Here is a 21,485-nt window from a genome sequence, read left to right as displayed (position 1 = left end):
GGAGAGGTCTGCCACGCCATGTGGTCACTTCTGGGGCAGGCGGGAATCGAACTCATGCGGAAGTGGCTTTAGCTTCTCAGTGCTGTGCTTTAACCCGCTGCGCCACCAGGGAGGGTCCTGATTTACTAATTTTTAATATTGTGATATTTTTTGATGGATGAAGATTTAATTTTTTTTTAAAGATTTATTTATGCATACGAGAACTGGGGTATAGGCCAGAGGTACAGGGGAGGGGTAAGAGGATTTACCATAGATAAAGTGGGGAGTAGAACAAATAGATGGACTGAAATATACTGCTGAGGGGAACAGTGGGTGAGACAGGAGAGGTCTGCTGCACGGTGTGGGGTTAATTCCCTGGTGGGCTTTTGAACTCAAGCATTCAGTAGCTGAGGATCTCTTGATAGATAGCACTGAGACTTCAACCCTGCTGCCACCAGAGTCCCAGCTCTTATCACTTTTTTAAGTAATCCATACTGCTTTCCCTAATGATTGTACTAATTTGTTTTCCCTCTACTAGTGTATGAGTTCCTTTCATTTCCACTTCTCCATCATTTGTTATTTTTTATCTCTGGATAGTAGCAAGTCTTACAGGTGTGAGGTGATGCCATGTTGTTTTGACTTGTGTTTTCTTAAGTATTAGATATGATGAATATCTTTTCATGTACCTATTGGTTATCTATATGTTTTATTAGGGAATTGTCAGATCCTCTGCCCATTGTTTTTAAGTTTGTGTGTGTATGTATGTATGTATGTATATGATATTGACTCTTGTTAGGTGTATGTTTTGCAAGTATCTTCCAATCTTAAGATGCTTTTTTATGTTCTGTAATTTTCTTTATAATGTAAATTTCTTCCTCTGTGTAGCAGCTTTTTAGTTGTACCAAGTTCCATTTGTTTTGTTTTCCTTTTCATCAGAGTCAAATCCAAGGATTATTCAAGGATTCTTCTTTTTTTTTTTTTAAAGATTTATTTATTTATGCATACAGAACTGGGGTACAAGTCAGAGGCACGGGGCAGTGAGAGACTTTATCAGAGACAGAGTGGGGAACAGACTAGGCAGATCGACAAAGTACACTGCTGAGGGGAGCAGCGGGTGGATCAGGAGAGGTCTGATTCACCTTGTAGCTTACCTCCAGGGCCGGGTATCAAGCTCACACTGAAGCAGCTGCGGCCAGCTTGCAATGCTGCGTCCTCACCCATTGCGCCACCAGGGAGGGCTGGATGGTTATTCTTAATGGACTTTAGCTACTAGTTCACTTGGATTAAAATGAAAATTTATAACATGCTTTTACCTTAGTGAATTGTATAAAACTGCATCAAAGATATGATTCTACTACTATGAGCATATAAAAAGTAAACTCTTAAATAGCTGTTGATGACTAGAGTTTGAAGGTATTTATTATAATTTCATGCTTTTTAAAATCTAGATTGGATGGACAGTGGCCTGATGGTTTATTGGCTTCAGACAATACTCTTCACTTTGTCTATCCACTGACTTTCAATTATTCTGGTGTTTATGTCTGTAAAGTGACCAATTCCCTTGGTCAAAGAAGTGATCAAAAGGTCATCTATATTTCAGGTAAGTTTCTATCTGCTCACAAAATAATGAGTACCTTTAATTATTCTCATATTGACAGTCATATAAAAAGTAACACTGTGATTCATGTGGAATTTATACTTAGGAAAATACATATCTCCTCAGTGTTTAAGTTTTCCCAACAATCTAAAAGGTGTGATTAAGTAACCCTATCTTAAATACACATGTAAAGTGGCATTCCTTTACTTAAAGAAATGTCAAGATGTTTGTGGAACATGTTTATGTATACTTTAAGGTCTGTACATATAGCAAATTTTTCAGTGAAGTAGAATAAATATTCTTGTGATCAGTAATGTGCCTTACTAGGTTCTTTTCTCTTTTCACCAAGGACAAACATTGGAGGTTTTGTTTTGATGGATACTCTGAATACTTGTATCTGATAAATCAAATATCAACTTTTAATGATTTGGCTTATTAAATAACATTGTCACTCAGTAGGGTATTACTGCCTTATTGGGTTGCTGAGATATGAAGCAAGAATACTGTTGCTGATGAAGTAAAATTAAAAATTTTTGTTGTTGTTGTTAGTAAATCATTAAGAACCTAGATTTTTGACACTTGATTTGTCTCACTGTGAATGTTTCTATTAATTTGATTGAATAAAAGTTTGGACATTCACAAAACCTACTTAGAACTAAAAATATACTTTTTCCTGTGTGTGGCTATAAAAAATTTTTCAATGGTATGTTCACTTTAAAAATTACATAAAATATTCCAGTTGTTTCTTTTTTTTTACTGACTCTGCATGTAGCAATCTTCGTGCATGTCTAACAAATGGAAAACTAAGGAAAAATGAAAAGAACTGTGAAAAATGCAGATTTGTGTGTAAATTATGTAATAGTGAAGATTTTTATCTCTGTTCAAATCTAAAACTATAGGTTTTGAGTAATTTTAAGCTTGTTGCTTTCTAAGTACGTGCATGATTACTCAATCTAAGGACAGTAATTATTTTTCATAGACTTACCACAATTTGTAGTTGTATTCTCATTTATTACCAATTCAAAATGTATATTTAAATTGTTACTAGAATTTTTACTGTTTGCGTCATATAAAATTTGATAAGGGATATTTGATGTGGGCTATTACTTATAAATCCATGTATCATAATTAACTGTGTAATCTTTTATATATCAAGACTCACTTTGAGTATTTTTTATATATACTGATTCCACTGGTGATGTCCAAATGTGTATCTTTTGGCATTCTGAATCTTCTGCTTACTGTTCTTACTTATTAGTCCAATTACCTATTAATCATTAGCTCTACGTTATTATTCAGCATAACATTCAAAACTTAAGATTCTCGCTTTTTCTCTTATCTTTTGTTCCAAACCTGTTCTGTAGTCATCCTCTTCTAATTTATTGATAGTTTCATCCTTAAATTTTTTTAGGGTGTTATTATCCTTAATACTTAACCTTGCTTTCATTTTTTCTTATTCTCCACGCAATCCATTAACAAATCAATGTCTGCTCACCTATTATATTTGTATACAAAAACCTAACCAGCTTTCTATTTCTGCTGCTGATATTTTTGTCTAAGTATTAGCAACCCTTCCTTCACTATTATAGTGACCATTCAAATTTAACCTCCCTAATTTTATTTGGTCATCAGTGAGCAGCTAGAATGATCTGTTCACAGGGCATGTTCAGCTCATTTTATTCTTTTCGTTGGACTTCCCATGCTGTTCACAATGAATACTGAAGATTTTGGATAAGAGATGATTATTGAATATTCTGATATTCACCTTTACTTATTACACTGAGGTAGGGGTGGTGTATATAGTGTGTTCTAGTTGCTTTTGGTATACTTCCCTCCTACCTCCTGAAATCTCTTCCCTTTGGGAATAGAAAAGCCTTTTTTTTTTTTTTAAATTTTCTCCCTGTGCCTAAGGCTCAAAATATATTCCTATACAAATCTTGAATTTCAAATCATTATGCATTTAGGGTCCACACACAATAACAGAATTCAAAATTCACACTTATTTACCAATCTTTGTACTTAAAAATTAAGCAACTTAACAAGTAGTCTAAAAAAGAACTGTGGTAAAGGCCAGAAGTGCAGGGTTGGGGCTGTGAGAGGATTCATAGAGACAGACTGAAGTACACTGCTGACAGGAGCAAGAGAGGAGAGGTCTGCTGCACCATATGGGTCCCCTCCTTCTCCAGGGATTGAACTCTTGGTGCAGTGGCTGTTGATAGCTTCATACTGCTGCACTTTTAACTCCTTGCTCCACCAGGAAGGCCCTAACTTAATTTTTCAACATAGTAATTAAACTGTAGACTGAGAAAGTGATCATATATAGTGTTATAAGCCAATGTTACTTCAGTAAAAAAATATATACTTTAATAGACTATTTGTTTTCCTGTTTTGCAGAATTCATTAGTTTGGAAAAAAAGCATAAGATCTTCATTTGGGTGGAGAGAATTCATCCTATTATTAGTTCATTATGTTGTTTTCATTATGTACTCATTTGTTACACTTTCAGCAAGGAATATTAAAAGGTCTGACTGAGAACAATAGGAATGTTGTTGGGAAGGATTTTAAATAATGATAAGCAAGTAGTTGTTAGTGACAGCAAAACAGTCCTACATCCTTACTAGAATTGTATCTCTCATAATTGTCTTGAAGTAGCATGATAATTAGAAAGCATGAATAAATGTCTTACATACTTTGTTTTATGTCCACAACTTGAACTGCAGAATAACTATTATCAGTTACCTCTCATAGAATGATATAATAATGAGATTGATAGTTAACTAGCTGGTTGAGAAGTGGAACGGTAGTTTAAAAATTTCTAAAATCACTGACAAATTAAAAATAATAATTTTTTTGGGAAACATTGTAAAGACGACATATTTAAAACTTGATTTTCCTTTTATACCTCCCCTCTGCAGAGAAAGCTTGAGTTATAAATGATTAATTTTTTAGTTTATTTCTTACATCCTGGTTTTGTGCTGTTGCATTATGTGAGGGTTTATGACTTTTATACTGGAAATGATCCTACAGTTTCCCCAGTTGTTTCTTTTTTTCTGATTGAATTTTTCAGCTAGTGGATATTTTCTCACAAATTAAAACCTCTTTGATTCACTGACTTACATATAATAAGATAAGTAATATTCCCTTCACGATATTTGAATGGATTGCCTGCTATATTGGTTTACACTTATAAGGAATTAGTAATACTGTACTTGTTAAATTTTACATTGTACTTGCTAAATTTTTACCACATTCTATACATACGGCATTCCGTGATGAAACCTGTTTCAGTAAGTATTTTTCTATAGCTTGTAATTTTAGAATAACTTACCCATGTAGATTTAGTATTTTTCTAACAATCATTTTTAAAAGCTCTATCCACACTACTCATTTAAGTATTAATTATAGGAGATTACCATTTGGGTCATTTATTTTTCTTCAGTGAAGAAATTCAAAATTTTAACTCATTCTACTTCAAACTAGAAGTTGTATAACATGACCTAAAATACCACCTGATGATTAACCAATCTTTATTTTTACTATTTATATTTAATTGCTTTTTTAATATTAATGGCTATTTACTCTGTAATCTAACGACAGTAAACAGGATCATTTACATCTAATATTTAAGTATTATTAGAATGTTCTCTCTAAAATATTAGCTACTGTTTTTGAGATTTCATCCTAAAGGAATGTGTCATTAAATTTTGTAGATATGGTTAATATTCTTCAATATCCTAAATGTTAAGATATCTTAACCGTTTGGGTATTGACATGATGATGACATTTCTATATTACTTTATAACTTGTGTTTCTTCATCTTTGTCTTAGTCTCATGCGATTGCACTCTATTGGACTAAAATGTTTTGAACATAAGCTTTATTTTTTAAATTACTAAATAATTGTATGTACCGCATATATCTTTTCTAAAAATTGAAAATTTATATTTATTTAAGGAAAATATTTTTGAGAGAATTATTAAACCAGCAACTTATACTATGATCACTTAACAAGAATCTATAGTTTTTCATTCTTTTACAGATTAGTTCAGACCTTACAGAAATAGACTATATTAGGTAAAGATGGGTGTTAGGGAAACACTTTAATTTCTTCATTCTTTCACATTTTCTTCTTATGCTACTGGCTAAGAAAATGTACGTTTTGAGTTACTTGTTTTGTACGTTTTGAGTTACTTGTTTTAATTTAGATTTTTCCCTATAATTCTTAAGCCAGCTAGATAGATGTAGGACACTTAAAGAATACTTGTCATTTAAGAAAAGTATTCCTTGGAATAAAATATCATATTCAAACTTGGAATAGAATAATTTAGAGTTTATACCATAGGTAACTTTTTATTCCTTTTTAACTTCACTGGTAACTGTCAGTTTTTAAAAATATATATTTACTTACACACACACATTCATATCACTAAATTCTAATCTTCAATCAAATTAAGAATGAAAAACTATTATTACCATGTATAAATATTAACTATGCTGTCTTTTCAACTTGCTGCTGAATCAGCCTGCATTGACATTCTTTGCCTTTCTGTGTCTTGTCTATCTTTACTTGTTTCCATTAGATCCTCCTACTACTACCACTCTTCAGCCTACAGTTCAGTGGCATCTCTCAACTGCTGACATCGAGGATCTAGCAACAGAACCTAAAAAATTGCCCTTCCCATTGTCAACTCTGGCAACAATTAAGGATGACACTATTGGCACGATCATTGCTAGTGTAGTGGGTGGGGCTCTTTTCATAGTACTTGTAAGTGTCTTGGCTGGAATATTCTGCTATAGGAGAAGACGGACGTTTCGTGGAGACTACTTTGCCAAGAATTACATTCCACCTTCAGATATGCAAAAAGAATCACAAATAGATGTTCTTCAACAAGATGAGCTTGATTCATACCCAGACAGTGTAAAAAAAGAAAACAAAAATCCAGTGAACAATCTAATACGGAAGGACTACTTAGAAGAACCTGAACAAACACAGTGGAACAATGTAGAAAATCTCAGTAGGTTTGAAAGACCAATGAATTATTTTGAAGATCTAAAAATGGGAATGAAATTTGTCAGCGATGAACATTATGATGAAAATGAAGATGACTTAGTTTCACATGTAGATGGTTCGGTAATTTCCAGGAGGGAGTGGTATGTTTAGCAACCACTGAATGTGACTACACTATGTACAATGTTTCATTCATACTAGTTGATTTTCAGATTGTTCATACTTTTTCTTGAGGGAAGAATAAGCTTTTTCAATTGATTTTCAAGCTTTTTATATTCTAATTTGTGAAATGAAAATGTAAAATCTGGGTTCAATGTATCTGAGCTGCTTTACAGTTTTTTTTTTTCAATGCTGTACTACTGTCTCAAGATTTAAATTTTAATGCAGAGTACTTTATTGGTCTGACCAACACAGGTAAGAAGAAATGTCACCGTTAAATGTATGACTTTTTGGTACAAAAATTAAAAAAGAAAAAAGGAAACTACCTTTGCATTGTGTATTAAATGTTTACCTAAGTCTATAATCTCAAATACAATGTTTGTGAAATATATACCTCTCAAAAGTTATCACCACTAAATGAAACTACATCAGAATTGACTAAAGACTAATTCTAGAAATGTTTATATATATATATTTTAGTATAAAAAGTATTCAGCCTGAAGAAAACACCTTTCCTTTTCAAACATTATTTTCTAAGTTTCTATAAAAATGGACTCTTTACCTCTGCATTTTAATGAGCCTTGCCATAGTTACTGTACAGTGGCTTTTCAAAGATACTTTGTTGCACTAAAGCTGTAGTAGTAAACAGTGAAAATGATGTGTGAAAGTATAATTAGTTGATCAATATTTTTGTCCAAAACACATAACACAAATAATAAAAATATGCCTTTTAAACATAATTATTACAACTTTTTCATCTCTAGAAGACAATTTTTATATTGTCATATCAACATGGATCTTGGTATGTTAAGTGGTACTTGTTTTAATGCTTTATGTCTGAAATATAATAATAAAAAGATGATATACAGTAAAATACAATACAGAGAAAGCATTTCAGTATATAGAAAAACATGGGTAAAATAGTAGAGTATTTGTTTTGGAAGTCAGATGTTTCAGCCAAGAATTTATACAGTGAATTTTTTAGAAAATATTGTTTTTGTTATGGATGCTGTTCAGGTGGGCAAAGACAAAAAACAAATTGGAAATTTGAGATTTAACTAGAAGAATCTGAATTATCAACAAATCACTAACACTTGCTGATGGATGTTGGCAAACCACCCCCACTTTCCTTTTAAGTGTATGTATGTGTTTCAAGATTTTTTTTTTTGTATTAAAACTGGAAACATGATTTTTTAAAAAATTATATTCTTTCCAGAAATCATGTATCTTTTGAAATAGAAATGTTATCTGAACCTTCAAATGTGGATTTTCTTTGTGAGGTAATTGAATTGCTTCTACAGTAGAGTCCTATTGTAATATGACAGCTATTTTTGAAGCCCAAAGAATATGTTTTTTCTGTTGATGATTTCAGTTGAAAAATGGACTGTGTAGAATTGCCTTAGGTGTTTGCCAGGGAATTGAAGTGGAGTTAGTAGGGAATCATAAATTAAATAAATTATTTTGTTACTAAAAGGCAAAGTAGGTACTTTTTTTTTAAACCTTCCCCACTTCCCAGTCCTGTTCTTGTCAAATCTAAAAAAGATATGAAGCAAAATTCTAACATGTTCATAGAATTTTGCTGGTGAATGAACGCTTTATTATAAATGATTACAATCTAGTTTATTTTACTAGCAGCATTTTGTGGAAATTAGAAACGTTTTCCTACTTAGCATAAGACTATAATATTGGTTATGGGTATATTTAAGTAAAATTCATTAATATTTTGTGAGAAACATCTGAATTTTAATATAATTGACCTTTCATACACATACTAAGAAGAAATGTCAACATTAAATATATGACTTTTACTCAAGTGATTAAAAGAAAATCTTGATAATATCCCGTGATTATAAAAGTCTTCTAAAATTTAAATATTTGCAGTGACCACAAGAGATATGTGTAAAATTTCTTGCCATGCATGAAATTTCATGCATAGGTGCAAATTTGTCATTTTTCTGTTCAAAAATTCATCTTTAGAACAATTAAATGTTATAAATCATTTGAATCTGAGGATATATATATCAAGTTGCGTGCAATCTAAGGGAAATTTAGTAATGTATTTTTCTAAAAAATAGTGAACTTCCATTTATATTGTGTTTAGTTGTTTTTTTCTTTTTTAACATGTTCATGTTTTTTGCTTTGAGTTTTTTGTTTTGTGAAAAGAGGATGACTTAAACTGCAAATGAATATATATTCTGTATCTCTAAGTTACCTGCAAACTAAAAAATTCAAAATTTTAAGAATCTGATACTAGTGCTTAAGATTTTCTGAAGCATTGCACTGTTGTTTGTTGGAGCTTTTATGTATGTTTACTGTACATAGACTTGTTTGTAAACATGAGTAGTCATTAAATAAAACATTTTTGTTAAATTAATTTTTGATATCAGTGATTAGTGCACAGCTAATTGATAGTTATATGTGAAAATTCTTTGTCCTTGGAGGAAGTTTTCCTTTATTTTGGTCATGTTTATATTTATTTCTTTTATGTTCTTTTACTTGGTTTTTCATTTTTGTATTCTCTTTATAGTATTATTTCATCCCTGTTAAAATATTTCAACAATGCTGTGGAGATGAATGAAACTCTTGGCTTTTTCCCTGTCATTTTCATTAAAATACACTGAAACTTTTATAAGCTAGTTGTTAACTTAAAAGTGATATTTGATATATAGTTGAAATATATGGATTTTACATGTGTGCCTAAAAGGTTTCTATTTGTAAAATCTAACGTTAAGGAAGGTATTGAAGTTTTTCAGTACTTCTGTTTCTAATAGCGACATAAAAGAACGTTTTATATTGGTAATTCTGGCTTAAATGTTTAGCATAAGCGGTACAGTGTATAAGTGCAAAAACAGAGATACAGAAATTATATATGCAAAATATCTTATTTGAATTTGATTTTGCTTTTGATACTGTGAATGAAAACAAAGTATATGAAAGAGTAAGTATACTAACAAGTTCACAAATATATGAACATAGAGTTGTTAATATGTGGAAGTAATCAATGTAAAATATAAGGAAGAAATTGTTATTTGTGCTAAATTTTTAGTTTTAGTAAGGGGGATGATTTTTAGAGTGAACTGTTTTTTCCTATTTAATTGTTAGAATTATTTCATCTATAAAACCTCCCTTATCAAATTTTTGGGGTACAAATTTGAGTTTGCATTTAATTTTAATTGTACTAGTGGTTAATTTTATATATTTATTTTAACAATTTATTTGCTGGTAACCTTAACAGCCATGCACCTACCATCTTTAAATAAAAGTTTTTTTTTTCTTTAAAGGCATATTTTTATAACAAGTTTAATGACTTTGTGTTCTTATTATATTTGCTGGAGAGTGAGAGAGAATGAAATCTGTTTTCCTTTATTTTAATGAATAATGCTTTGTGGGAATTAGGAACTTATTTCTGCTCCCAAAAGGACTACATCGGTTAAGGAAGCTTATGGAGTATCTAAGTTGGATATTTGCTTTTTAAAAATTCTGCTTTTAATTAACCATTTAATTCTTACTTCATATATATGTATCATGAATAACATTTTCCAGTCGTGTAGTCTCTTGTGTCTTTAGCCCTAGGAGTTAAAACATTTTAAAATGGTTTTGTCATGATTTTATCGTAAGTCAAGTTTTATGTTGACTTTAAATTTGGATTTTTTTCTTAAGTTGGCATTTAGTGTTTTACACTTGTTGCTTGTAAACTGCATTGACTAGAAATGGCATTGTTTCTGTTTCCTAATTGATATTTAAAGTTATGGTGCATTTTTCCCTTAAATTTAAGATTGTTTTAGAACAAAACAGTTCTTTTTTAAACTATACACAATTTACTGGATCATTATACCAATAAGAAAATGTATGAAAGAACCTGTGTAATATACATAGTAGACTAACTGTTCTGGTTTTTTAAAATGCATTTATCTTTATTTACATACATGCTTCTCTGTTATGTAGTCAGATGTACTTTTTCTTCTAAAGTACACATATACTTCAAGATGAATAGTGATAAGTTTCTATCTGGAGTTTGAAACCAAATAGTGCTAGTAATTTCTTGAAACTTGATAATAGTTATTTTGTCATTTTTAATTTAGAATGGCAAAGCAGTTTGGTTTTTAGATACCTTCACACTCCTTTTAGCTGTAACTGTTATGATGCAGTGAAAATGATGTTAGATAGAATAACTTTAAATTCTCATTAATTGTGAATAACTCAAGGCCTCATTTCTGAACAAATACATTATTTTTATCTACACATATATAGTATGTATGTATATATTATATATTTATATTATATGTATATGTGCTTATACACACATATAGATATACTTAATTTTGTCTGTGTGTGTATACACACATACATACATGTATATATACATATAGACATGCCAAATGTGTATATATATACACGCCTTATATATATGTGTATATATATAAATACACACACACACATACACACATACAGACATACCTAATTTTGTAGTCTCAATTATGAGAAATACCTCAGGGGTAACCGAGTATTAATGGGATGGTTCAAAAGTCAAAGGTAATTAGATTACTAGCCTTAGCCTTTCTTTAAAAAATCTTTCTATTATGGAAAATGATATAGAAGTAGGCTATATCATAATGAAACAAACCACCATTACCTGTTTCAAATATTTTACCAACTCATGGTAAATCTTGTTTTATTTAAACTATTCACATAATCCCTCATCCTTTAGTTCATCTGCAACTATATTAGTTTTTAATTCTCAAAGATAAGGAACTCTTGGAATAAGCAATCAGATTCATTGTTACACAAAAATAATTTATTATCTAGTGAGTATAATTAGTATCCAAGTATCAACACTTTGTAATTGGTTGAAATGTTTTAAAATCTACTCATTTATGTGCTGCCTCTCTACTCCCCCAGTTTCCTTTTGCAACATGTTTGCTTAAATAATTACCTATAGTTTCCCATTTGGACTGTGCCAGTACACCTGTTTTCTGTGAATTGGCATGGCTAGAGTCTTTGTAAGATTAAGGTTTAATTGCAGGGAAGGCAGATTACATCTAATATGTAACTCAAGTGGTAATTCTATGAAATACTCTTTTCTCCCTTTCAGCTAATAAAATGATCCATTTTTTATACCAACTTCTATCTAGTATAAATTAATATTTTATTCTAATTCAAAACTTGTCTTTTCTAGATCAATTTTGTCCCCAAATCTTTGGGCTATGCCTAGCAGGTGAAAATTAGTATGTACACTATATTTATAAACTATATATAGTGCTAGAGAAATTTAATGTGAAATAATTTTTTCTCATGGAAACCATACTATTTGGGGGAAAACATTGTGTCTTATTAGAAGTTATCAAACAGTTTTGAAAAAGCTCTGGTTGAGTGTTTATTTGTTTTTTAATCTTCATTTTATACATATTCAATGACAGGTTTCGTTCTGTGATCAGTATGTTTTGTTTTTAGGTAGGATGGCTGAAATATGATACTGCAACAGTCAAATGAAGAAGAAATGAATTGGTTAGGAATCTTAGCAGTTTTCATCATGACATTGCTCTTTAGAGCTTGTCTTGTTCAAGATGTTTGGATTTTTCAGTGAAAATAAACTCACCCACCACTCATGTTAACAGAGTATGGCTTTAGGATGAACATTTTTGTTATTAAGGTTGAATTTATTTTATTTGGTCTTAATATTTGAAGTTTGTGGTTGCCTGTCAAATCTGATTAGATTTTCATGGTTTTACTTCATTATATGAATGATAAAAGTGTTGTTAGGAGTGGATATTTGTATAGACAGTTTTGTTTTTTATTTGTACCTACATTGTTGGTATTAATGCTGCTGATTCTTTTTGGGAGTTAAGTTTACTAGGAATAAATATTTTTTTTTTAAGATTTATTTATTCATACAGAACTGGGGTACAGGCCAGAGATGCAGAGGGTGAGAGGCTTCACCAGAGACAGAGTGGGGAGCAGAACAGGCAGATCAACGAAGTACACTGCTGAGGGGAGCAGCGGGTGGGTCAGGAGAGGTCTGCCATGCCATGTGGTCACCTCCGGGGCGGGCGGGAATTGAACTCATGCTGAAGTAGCTTTTGATTCTTAGTGCTGTGCTTTAACCCGCTGCGCCACCAGGGCCCTAGGAATAAATATTTAACTAGTTTACAATACCAAATACCCTCACTTGATTCATGTATCATGTCCAACAGTAACAGGATTACCACTACACAACTGTTTTACATTTTTGTCTTTAGATAAATCCTAGGGATATTGTTAGTTTACAGACACCTTAGTGTGTCACAATATACTCAAAGCTGACAAGGATCAAGTGAAGATGCAACCATTCGGGAGCTAACCCACTCTAATTTCCCCATAACATTGTGGGTACCCAGTATGACTGGTGAATAACCCAGTCATAAACTGACCCAAAAGATTACCAGTGCAATCCATATTATTTTTATTGGTACATTTGTTTTTATTAAATCATCCTTTTCTAGATATAATCTTTCTAAATTTTATTGGGAAAGTGTATTTATGTATTCTGAGTCCACTTTGGATATTTTGCTCTGTGTTGTGAGGATGACGACTGGATCTGTCAGTTGCACTTGGTTGGCATAAGGCCTCACACATGTTAAGTTACTATTGGTAATTTGTTTTGGATGAAGGATAGAGGATTTTTATTGAAAAAGTAATGAGAAATGTTTGGGTGGTTATAAAAACTCAGAACTTTCTAAATGTGAAAAGGGATGTATTTTAAATGGTTCTAGCAAATTGCTATAAATTAGTGAGTGGAGCAGCATTTTTTTTTTTCTAATTTTTAATTGCAGTAATGTTGGTCTTTTGGAATTACAGGATACCCACCCCCAAGTATCTCTGCTATAGTACACCTGCCAACAAATCGCTCATGGTTTAAAGAAATTTGTCATGCCTTGGTTTCATTTGTAAATTAGGTGTTTGAATAGCATTCACTTATTTCAGAATAATAAAGACAAGCTTTGAATTTGCTATGTTTAATATTTATGTATGTGATTCTTTCAAAAAGAAGTAAAAATATTTTTTAGTATGGTTTGTAATTGGTGAATATTTTCCCTAAAAAAACACATAGTTATCTTTAATTATGGATAGTATGCTTTTGTTGTGTTGAGGAATGCTATTTTTCTGCTTTGTGTGTTGATTTTCCAATGTATGTGAGTAAGTATTATTGCTTGATAACAAGAAGTATATGGTCAGTTCTTTAAATATTTGAACACTGGTTATTTTTTTCCTGCTTGCAAGCATATTTTTGGTTTTAGTAGAGCATCATAGGTGATAGTAATGTTTCATGTCAGTCATAGTAAGCTAGCTTAATGTTTAAAAATGCCATTTAATAAACTTTTTCACTAGTGATTTTGTTGGCATATAGAGCTTATAGGTAGTATTTATGTATATAGTATATTTGTGTTTATGTGGGCAGTAAGGGGAAGCAGTGTTGGTTATAAATTCTCAAAGTTCATCAGAATTCTTTAACTTGAATACAAGAATTCAGTTCTTTGCATTTAACACTAGTGTTCATCACCCATTAATGCTCTTAAAATAGTAATACCCTTAATAGAGCTGCTTTTTTTTTTCAGTAGAAAAATAGAAAAGGCAGTGAATATCTACCATTTGTGCATATAACAATTTACCTATGTAAACTAATTGGTAAATGGATTCATAGTGGGACATTTCTTCTACTAGCCTGTTTTGATACTACAAAGAGATATGCAAAAAGAAAAGGAAGAATATGAATAAAGAGTAAACTGAAGCAATAAAATAAAAATGACTAGACTAAGAAGAAAGTATGGCATATATACAGGCGAGGTGATACTCGAGTCCTAGAGCTAGAAATTATAACACAAGTGGGACAGATATGTAGCTATAGTTTAAATGCTTAAAAAGTTTTATTTAGGTTAAGAACTCAAAGTATTAAAAATTGTAAATATTCAGAGTTGGGAATTATTGGAAGACAAATGTCTGATGTTTTATTACATACAAAGCAGTACCAAGAGTAAATGAGTCTTAGAAGAAAGATTTGATGAATTAGTAATGATTATTGTATTGAGAATTTAACTCAGAGTAACCTGAGTTTTTGAAAATTTTTAAAAAGTATTACTACTAAAAATACTGTTACCAAAATACTCCAAATACTGTCTGGGACAAAAATGATAGGGTCATTTAAACCCTTAGCAAAAGAGAAATTTTCATTAGAATAGCTAGTAGCATACTGGACATCAGGAATTACTGTGCTACTGATGAAGTATATGACCTTGGCCGAATATCCTTGGTCACATAAATTATAATATGCTTCATTTTGTATTATTAAAGACTGAATAGAATGCTATATTTTATGGGGTGGGAAAAGTGAGTTTACAGTAGATTACCTCTAAGTCATCCCAAATAACATTTTCACATTTCTCAGAACAGAGTAATTGACTAGGCTTCAATCTTTCACATAGGTATTCACGTGGAGATAGAAAGTATTAGAGAAATGAGCAATAATGTCGACAAGAAACCAGACATGTTTAGCAAGTAAAGATAACATTCTGAATGACTGGGTCAGTTGTTTATTTTACTATATTTAGGTTCTTTTCACTGAACGGTTTTTGGTAGTTGGCTACTTGCACTACTTGCTGAAAGGTTTTTTGTCTGCTAGGAGTCTAACAGAGTGACACAAATTCAGGTGGTTTGCTAAAGGAAGTTTTACAATTGGAAAGAGAGTCAAAACTTTAAGCAATCTAAAATACCATATTATTCAACATTTAGATAAAAATAGCTGAAAAACACTTCTAAATGTATATTGATATGAAAACATTAATGATAAGTAGGTGAAACATTTCATAACTGTCAATGTTTTAAGCCCATTTAAATATGCCATATCTGGATACCTAAATAATTGCAGTTATTTAAGTGTATATGAATGTCACTTTAAGTGAAAACTACTTTTTACCAAATAGGAATATCAAAAGGAGTATGTCTACAATTAGAGCCTGCAAAAAACATTCCCATCAGGAGTGTACGGGTGGAGGTTTCTAATTTAGCCTCTTAAGACTCTTGACCATGGGTAGGACATTTAACTATAAACCACTGTTTCTTAATATGTAGAATGTTATCTTATACAGCTATGATAAATCTATGAAGACACTTTGTAACTTACTAGTTACCCTGCAAGAGATAGTTACTGGGTTTTATGTGGTTGGAAATTGTCAAAGAACTACACATGGGATTGATAGTTTTGTCATATTACACTTGTATTTGAAACAATTTATAATAGTTTTAGTAAGTTCTTGTACTTGAAGGGATCTTGAAATATGGTAACCATTTTTTCTGAATTACAAAATGCTAACTGCAAAATATGAGTTTAAAATCCTGCTTTATTAAATGTGTGATGCCAAGTGGAAAGAGAAATTAGTATTCAGAAATGAAAAATGATGTCTATAGCCAGAAGATAAGGAAGAATTCCTTTTGATTTTTTAGTAGTCATACATGCTTTGTATTAAATATGTACTAATTGGTGGAAATTATAAGTTTAATATTTTTTAGAAAACTTAAGATTTTACATATTTTTTTCTCACTAAGTCTGGGTACTTTGTTTTGCTACTTCAAGGTTTTTGATTAATAGAATTTATTTTGCATTGTATTTATTTATTTTAAAGATTTATTTATTTGTACATACAGAACTGGGGTATAGGCCAGAGGCTCAGGGGCTGCGAGAGGCCTCACCAGAGACAGAGCGGGGAGCAGAACAGGCAGATCGACGAAGTACATTGCTGAAGGGAGCAGCAGGCGGGCCAGGAGAGGTCTGCCCTGCCATGTGGTCACCTCAGGGGCAGGCGGGAATTAAACCCATGCAGAAGTGGCTCTAGCCTCCTAATGCTGTGCTTTAACCCCCTGCGCCACCAGGGAGGGCCTATTTTGCATTTTAATAGAATAAAATGATAGCTGTCTATGTTGTTGGTTAACTATTAAAGAATACTGAATTTTTTTTTATATTTTAGAGTAAAATATTCTTTATCCTTTCCTCTATTTTCTCTCTTCCAGACACTTTTTTTTCCCATAGAGAATAGATTCACTTGGTATTGACTGAACAATTCTTTTCATAACTTGAACAAAGCAAATCTGGAGCAAATAAGGTGATATCTTACAAGGAAATAAGGGTGTTAGCATAATACTATTAAAAGTACTGAATCAAATATATGATCCTCTTAAGTTTGCCATTGATTAACATACTTCAAATAGTCCTTACACATTTGGAAATTGGGCTATGCTATGCAAATTCAAGAACTTTTGTAAAAATTGTTTAAAAAGCCTAATTTTTTGTACCTCACAGATGTTCCATTTAAGCAGACCTCTTCCATCGCTGTAGCTGGAGCTATTATTGGAGCTGTCCTTGCCCTTTTCATCATTGCAATCTTTGTGACTGTGCTGCTGAGTCCCCGAAAAAAGAGACCATCCTATCTTGACAAAGTGTAGGTAACTTCTTTGCCTGCATTCAATTATGAAAATTCACTCTGAGTCATATTTATGTCTGCATTTTACAGATACTATAAAATGTCTGTGGGGTGGAAGTAAGGATTGTTCAATTTTAATGAGATTACAGTTTTATTTGAATATCTCAAACGGGATACTGGGAATACACAGTGTCAAGGGGGAAAAGAGACAAATACATAAGATAACTCTTCTCACTTACAGCATAGTAGATACTTTCCAAATAGCAACATACGACAATTTTTGTTATACTGCCTTCTGAATAAAAATGCAGGCCTTTGGTGAAAATAGTTGAAAGATGTATACACATACATTAGAAGTTTAATTGCTTCTTCAGATTGTACATGCCTGCTTTATGTAGCTATAATTTAACTTAGACTGCCAAAAGTAGTGAAATAATTGAGTTTTAAAATTTTTCCTTTTGGAATTTTAGTTTTGGAAAATTACAAAATGTGTATTTGTTTTCAATTTAAAGAGAAAGCAGTGTTTTTGGCCAAATCATCAAGATAGACTTATGAAGCAGAAAATGAATTTTGCTATAGTATCTAATGATGTACATCCCAACTCACTTAATTCCATCAGCAGTTCATTGCTTCATCTTTGGGGTGTGAATAGTACTTTTCCTACTTACCTCACAATACTGATGAAAAAAGAATGACTTTAAATTGTTAGTAGGTGTAGTTAGATATAAAAATGTGCAATGCTTAAGTAAATGGATCATGTACTAGGTTATTTGCATCATTAAAAAGAATGCTTCCTATCTGAGCTGCTTCCTTAAATATAAGTCAGTTTGATTGTTTATAAACATTTAAACTTTGAAATCATCTTAGTTATTTTTCCATTTATAATCACTTACTTGAAATATAAAAGCCAAATTAAACATATTAGGCTAATAATAAAGCTACTAGTCTGAGAAAAATATCCATAAAGCTTAAGGGAAATGAGCTTTTTTTCTTTTGCTAAATGTGGCACTAACATCTTTTTTTTTTTTTCCATTTGAATGCAGGATTGACCTTCCACCCACACATAAACCATCTCCTATGTACCAAGAACAATCCCCTCCTTTGCCTCAAAAAGAACTTCTATATCAAGTAAGTGCTCATGAGTATAACTGGAATGAAATAAAAAATAGTAAGCCTCATATATTATTTGTTTTAAAATGTTGTCATTTATATTCTGACTTAAAGTTCTGATGAATATATTGGGCCCACAGTACATTTATGTTAACTTTTAAAATTTATTTGGAGTCAGTTCACAGTAATTCATGTCAAAGTATTGATTCACTGCTTCTACCTCAAGTTCTATACCAAGATTAATATGCCCAACGTGGGAAAGCTTAATCCATCAGAATGCAATGTTTTCGCTTTTTATAATCACCTATGCAATTTGTGTTTGGGCTGTTTGTGGGAATGTCCTATATTTTCTTCCTAAAATACATCTTGTATATTCAATTTGAATAAGGCAAATAATTAGTACATCAGTTTATTTAATTCTGTAGAAAAACTCCTAAGAAATATATCCATTAAGATGTTCTCAGCTTCTGTTCCTCAGTTGATTGTATAGTTTATTGCCCTAGCACGGGGCTGACAGTGGACACTAGATCAAGTTAGATACTTACAAAACTTGTAAGTTAGAAAAAGTTGCTCAGATCATATTTTTAGGGTTTCAGTTAAGAAAATAGCCTGCATATGTAGGCACTAGTAAAAAACAAAAGAATGACTTTTCTTGGATGATTTAAGTTGACAGAGGTACAAACTGCAATTTTGGAGTCCTTGAAGTTAAAAAAGGTCTTCTGGATGAATCAATTTTGGAAGCAGAGGTTTTGAAGCACGTGATAAAATTACTATGTTGTTATTAGAATTATTTGGTGTATTAAATTGCATAATGAAAAGCATAAACCTTGTTGGAAATGAAGATTACATGGAAAAGTGGTGGAAACATTGGGGAAAAAATTGAAGGTTGAGACTGAAATAGCTATCCAACACTGGGCTTTAGGAGTCAGGCTGTTTGGAACATTGTGACTTTTTCCTTACCTGCAAAATAAAACAAAGCTAAAAGCATTATTGTTTTCTAAATATAAAACTGACTATAAAAGATTTATGCATGTTAGCTAATTGCTGTCATTTACTTAGGAAAGACAGAACTTGAGTTGAAGAGGAAATGATACATAATTCTTTAAAACTTTTAAGACTAATTTGGTAAAATTATTATACAGCAGTTGGATATTTTTATATGATTCATGCATTATAATGTCATAATAAGTATGTGACTGTCTTAATTAATACTGTGTTAACAAAGTAAAAAATACATAGAACTATTTCTCGATAGCCAAGAAATCTATTAAGTATGTAATTACTGTTTAATTTTATGCAATGATAGCATGTCATAATAGTAATTGCCTTCACAATATTCCACTTTCCTAGATAACTTGTCAACTTTAAACTCAAGAGGTAATTCCTACATAAAGTCATTAATTCTCAGCTTTCATAGCCAGACTTAAGATCTAGTAAACAGAGTTCCATGCTTCCTAATGCTAGTAGCATTACTTTAATGAAGAGTCTCCTTTTCATAAACATTTTAGTATAATTTAACTTGACTCCACATACCATCTAACCTTTCTTTGTTCTCCTTTGTATCCTTAGTCTTAAATTGTGAGAACTGATTTAATATAAAAATTACATACTCATTATTTGTACTTAGAGTTGAGTATGTGTGGTTTCTTGGTCATAATTTTTTAGAAGCAGAACAATAACTACTGCCCTTGCAAAATTTTTGGGTAGCTTATAAAACTGCAGCATACAGAGGAAACTAAGTAATTGTAACAGCTTGGAAATATTATAGGTAAGCCAATCACTGCTTTTGAAGAAGATGATATAACAAGACGCCATTCTATTAGTATCATCATTTCCAAAGAATTAGCACTGTCACCTCATAATAATTGGAAATTAATCTTTACTTTTAACATTACCACCAAAAGGTTTTTTTTAAGTACCTCCAAAACCATGTTGAAGGTTGAAGTATCCACTCAAAGTAATATTAAACTTTAGGGGGAAAATTGTTTTAATGGCTCAGTGTTAGTTGGTTACTTTGAAAAAGGTGTTATCCTAATCATTAACTTACTTAAATTGCCTTTTTTTCTTGTCTAGGGTTTTAAGAAATTAAATTTGGACTATTCATAAGTGAAATGCAATCAGAACATTAAATCTTAAGTGTTAAATTCACATTGCCATCAGGGAAGTGTATGTTTTATTAGGAATGACTCTTGACTGACTCATAAGTAAGTAAAAGTAAAAGAACTTCTGAAGTTAAATACAGTAAGCTAACAATGAAACTCCTGATAAAACTTTAGTGGGTCTAATAGCTTTTCTTATTTAAAAGTATTCATAATTTTCTTTATTGAGAGCAATTCCTTTCTACATACAGAAAATTCTGGACAGAGAACTGAGTTATATTAAATGTTCAGAACAAAGCAACTAATTACTCATGAAATAAATTTTACATAGAGATTATGTAAATAAATTTACATAGAGATTATTGTACTTCGAATTTAGCTACTTATTCATTAAGTCCTGGCAAATTGTTGTGGGTTTTTTAAAAGTGTTTTTATCACGCTAAAAATAACAAAAAGTGGTAAAGCCTTATGCGGACTTTTGAGAGGCTAATTTAAGATCAGTGTTATACTTATGTTAAAATTCATGGAATTCATTTATTCTTTCAGTGCACTATGATAGCTGAATAATTTTTTCTCTAATTTTACTCTTACAGTAGCTTCAGTATTGTTAAATAAAGACTGAAATGAATAGGAAGTTACTCCAGGCAGCTTCCTGAATGTTGTGACGTGCCATAGCAGCCACAATGCCTGACTTCCTATCAAGAGATTAGTATTATCTGTTCCTACCTGTTAATATCTCAACACTTGAGGAGACTATCTCAAGACTGTTGACTAGTATCAAAATTCTCCTGTTTTGGCACTGCAATCTTATATCCTAAAAATTTTAGAATGGTCTTGATTTTATATATTTGTGCTCTAGTGTTAGTTTATATAAGCGCATCTACCTCAATTTTGAAACTTATTTCTCCAGAAAACGTTCCCAGCACTACTGAGTTCTCTGTTATTCCCATGCCCTTTCTCAAGTCCCTTCCTAACCTTTTCTCCATGTCTGAGCATTCCAGTTCTTTCTTCCTATAATTAAAATAAGCTCTATCTTAACCTCCTCTACAATATCTTCTTAAGCTAATTAGAACAATATAAAAATGT

General features: G+C 31.4%; 1 protein-coding gene across 1 annotated transcript in view; it reads left to right on the top strand.

Moving 5' to 3' along the window:
• Positions 1–21,485, top strand: part of PVRL3 (poliovirus receptor-related 3) — an 83,070-nt gene that overhangs the window by 40,528 nt on the left and 21,057 nt on the right. The window contains exons 6-8 of the mRNA XM_012730548.1: positions 1,428–1,579; positions 17,070–17,208; positions 18,234–18,318. Of these exons, the coding sequence (XP_012586002.1) occupies positions 1,428–1,579; positions 17,070–17,208; positions 18,234–18,318 (376 nt within the window). The remainder of the gene's footprint in view (positions 1–1,427; positions 1,580–17,069; positions 17,209–18,233; positions 18,319–21,485) is intronic.

Source organism: Condylura cristata, unplaced genomic scaffold (assembly GCF_000260355.1).
Source record: "Condylura cristata isolate star-nosed mole 26May11 unplaced genomic scaffold, ConCri1.0 scaffold00003, whole genome shotgun sequence".
Taxonomy (NCBI): domain Eukaryota; kingdom Metazoa; phylum Chordata; class Mammalia; order Eulipotyphla; family Talpidae; genus Condylura; species Condylura cristata.
This window is presented reverse-complemented; position numbering and strand designations above follow the sequence as displayed.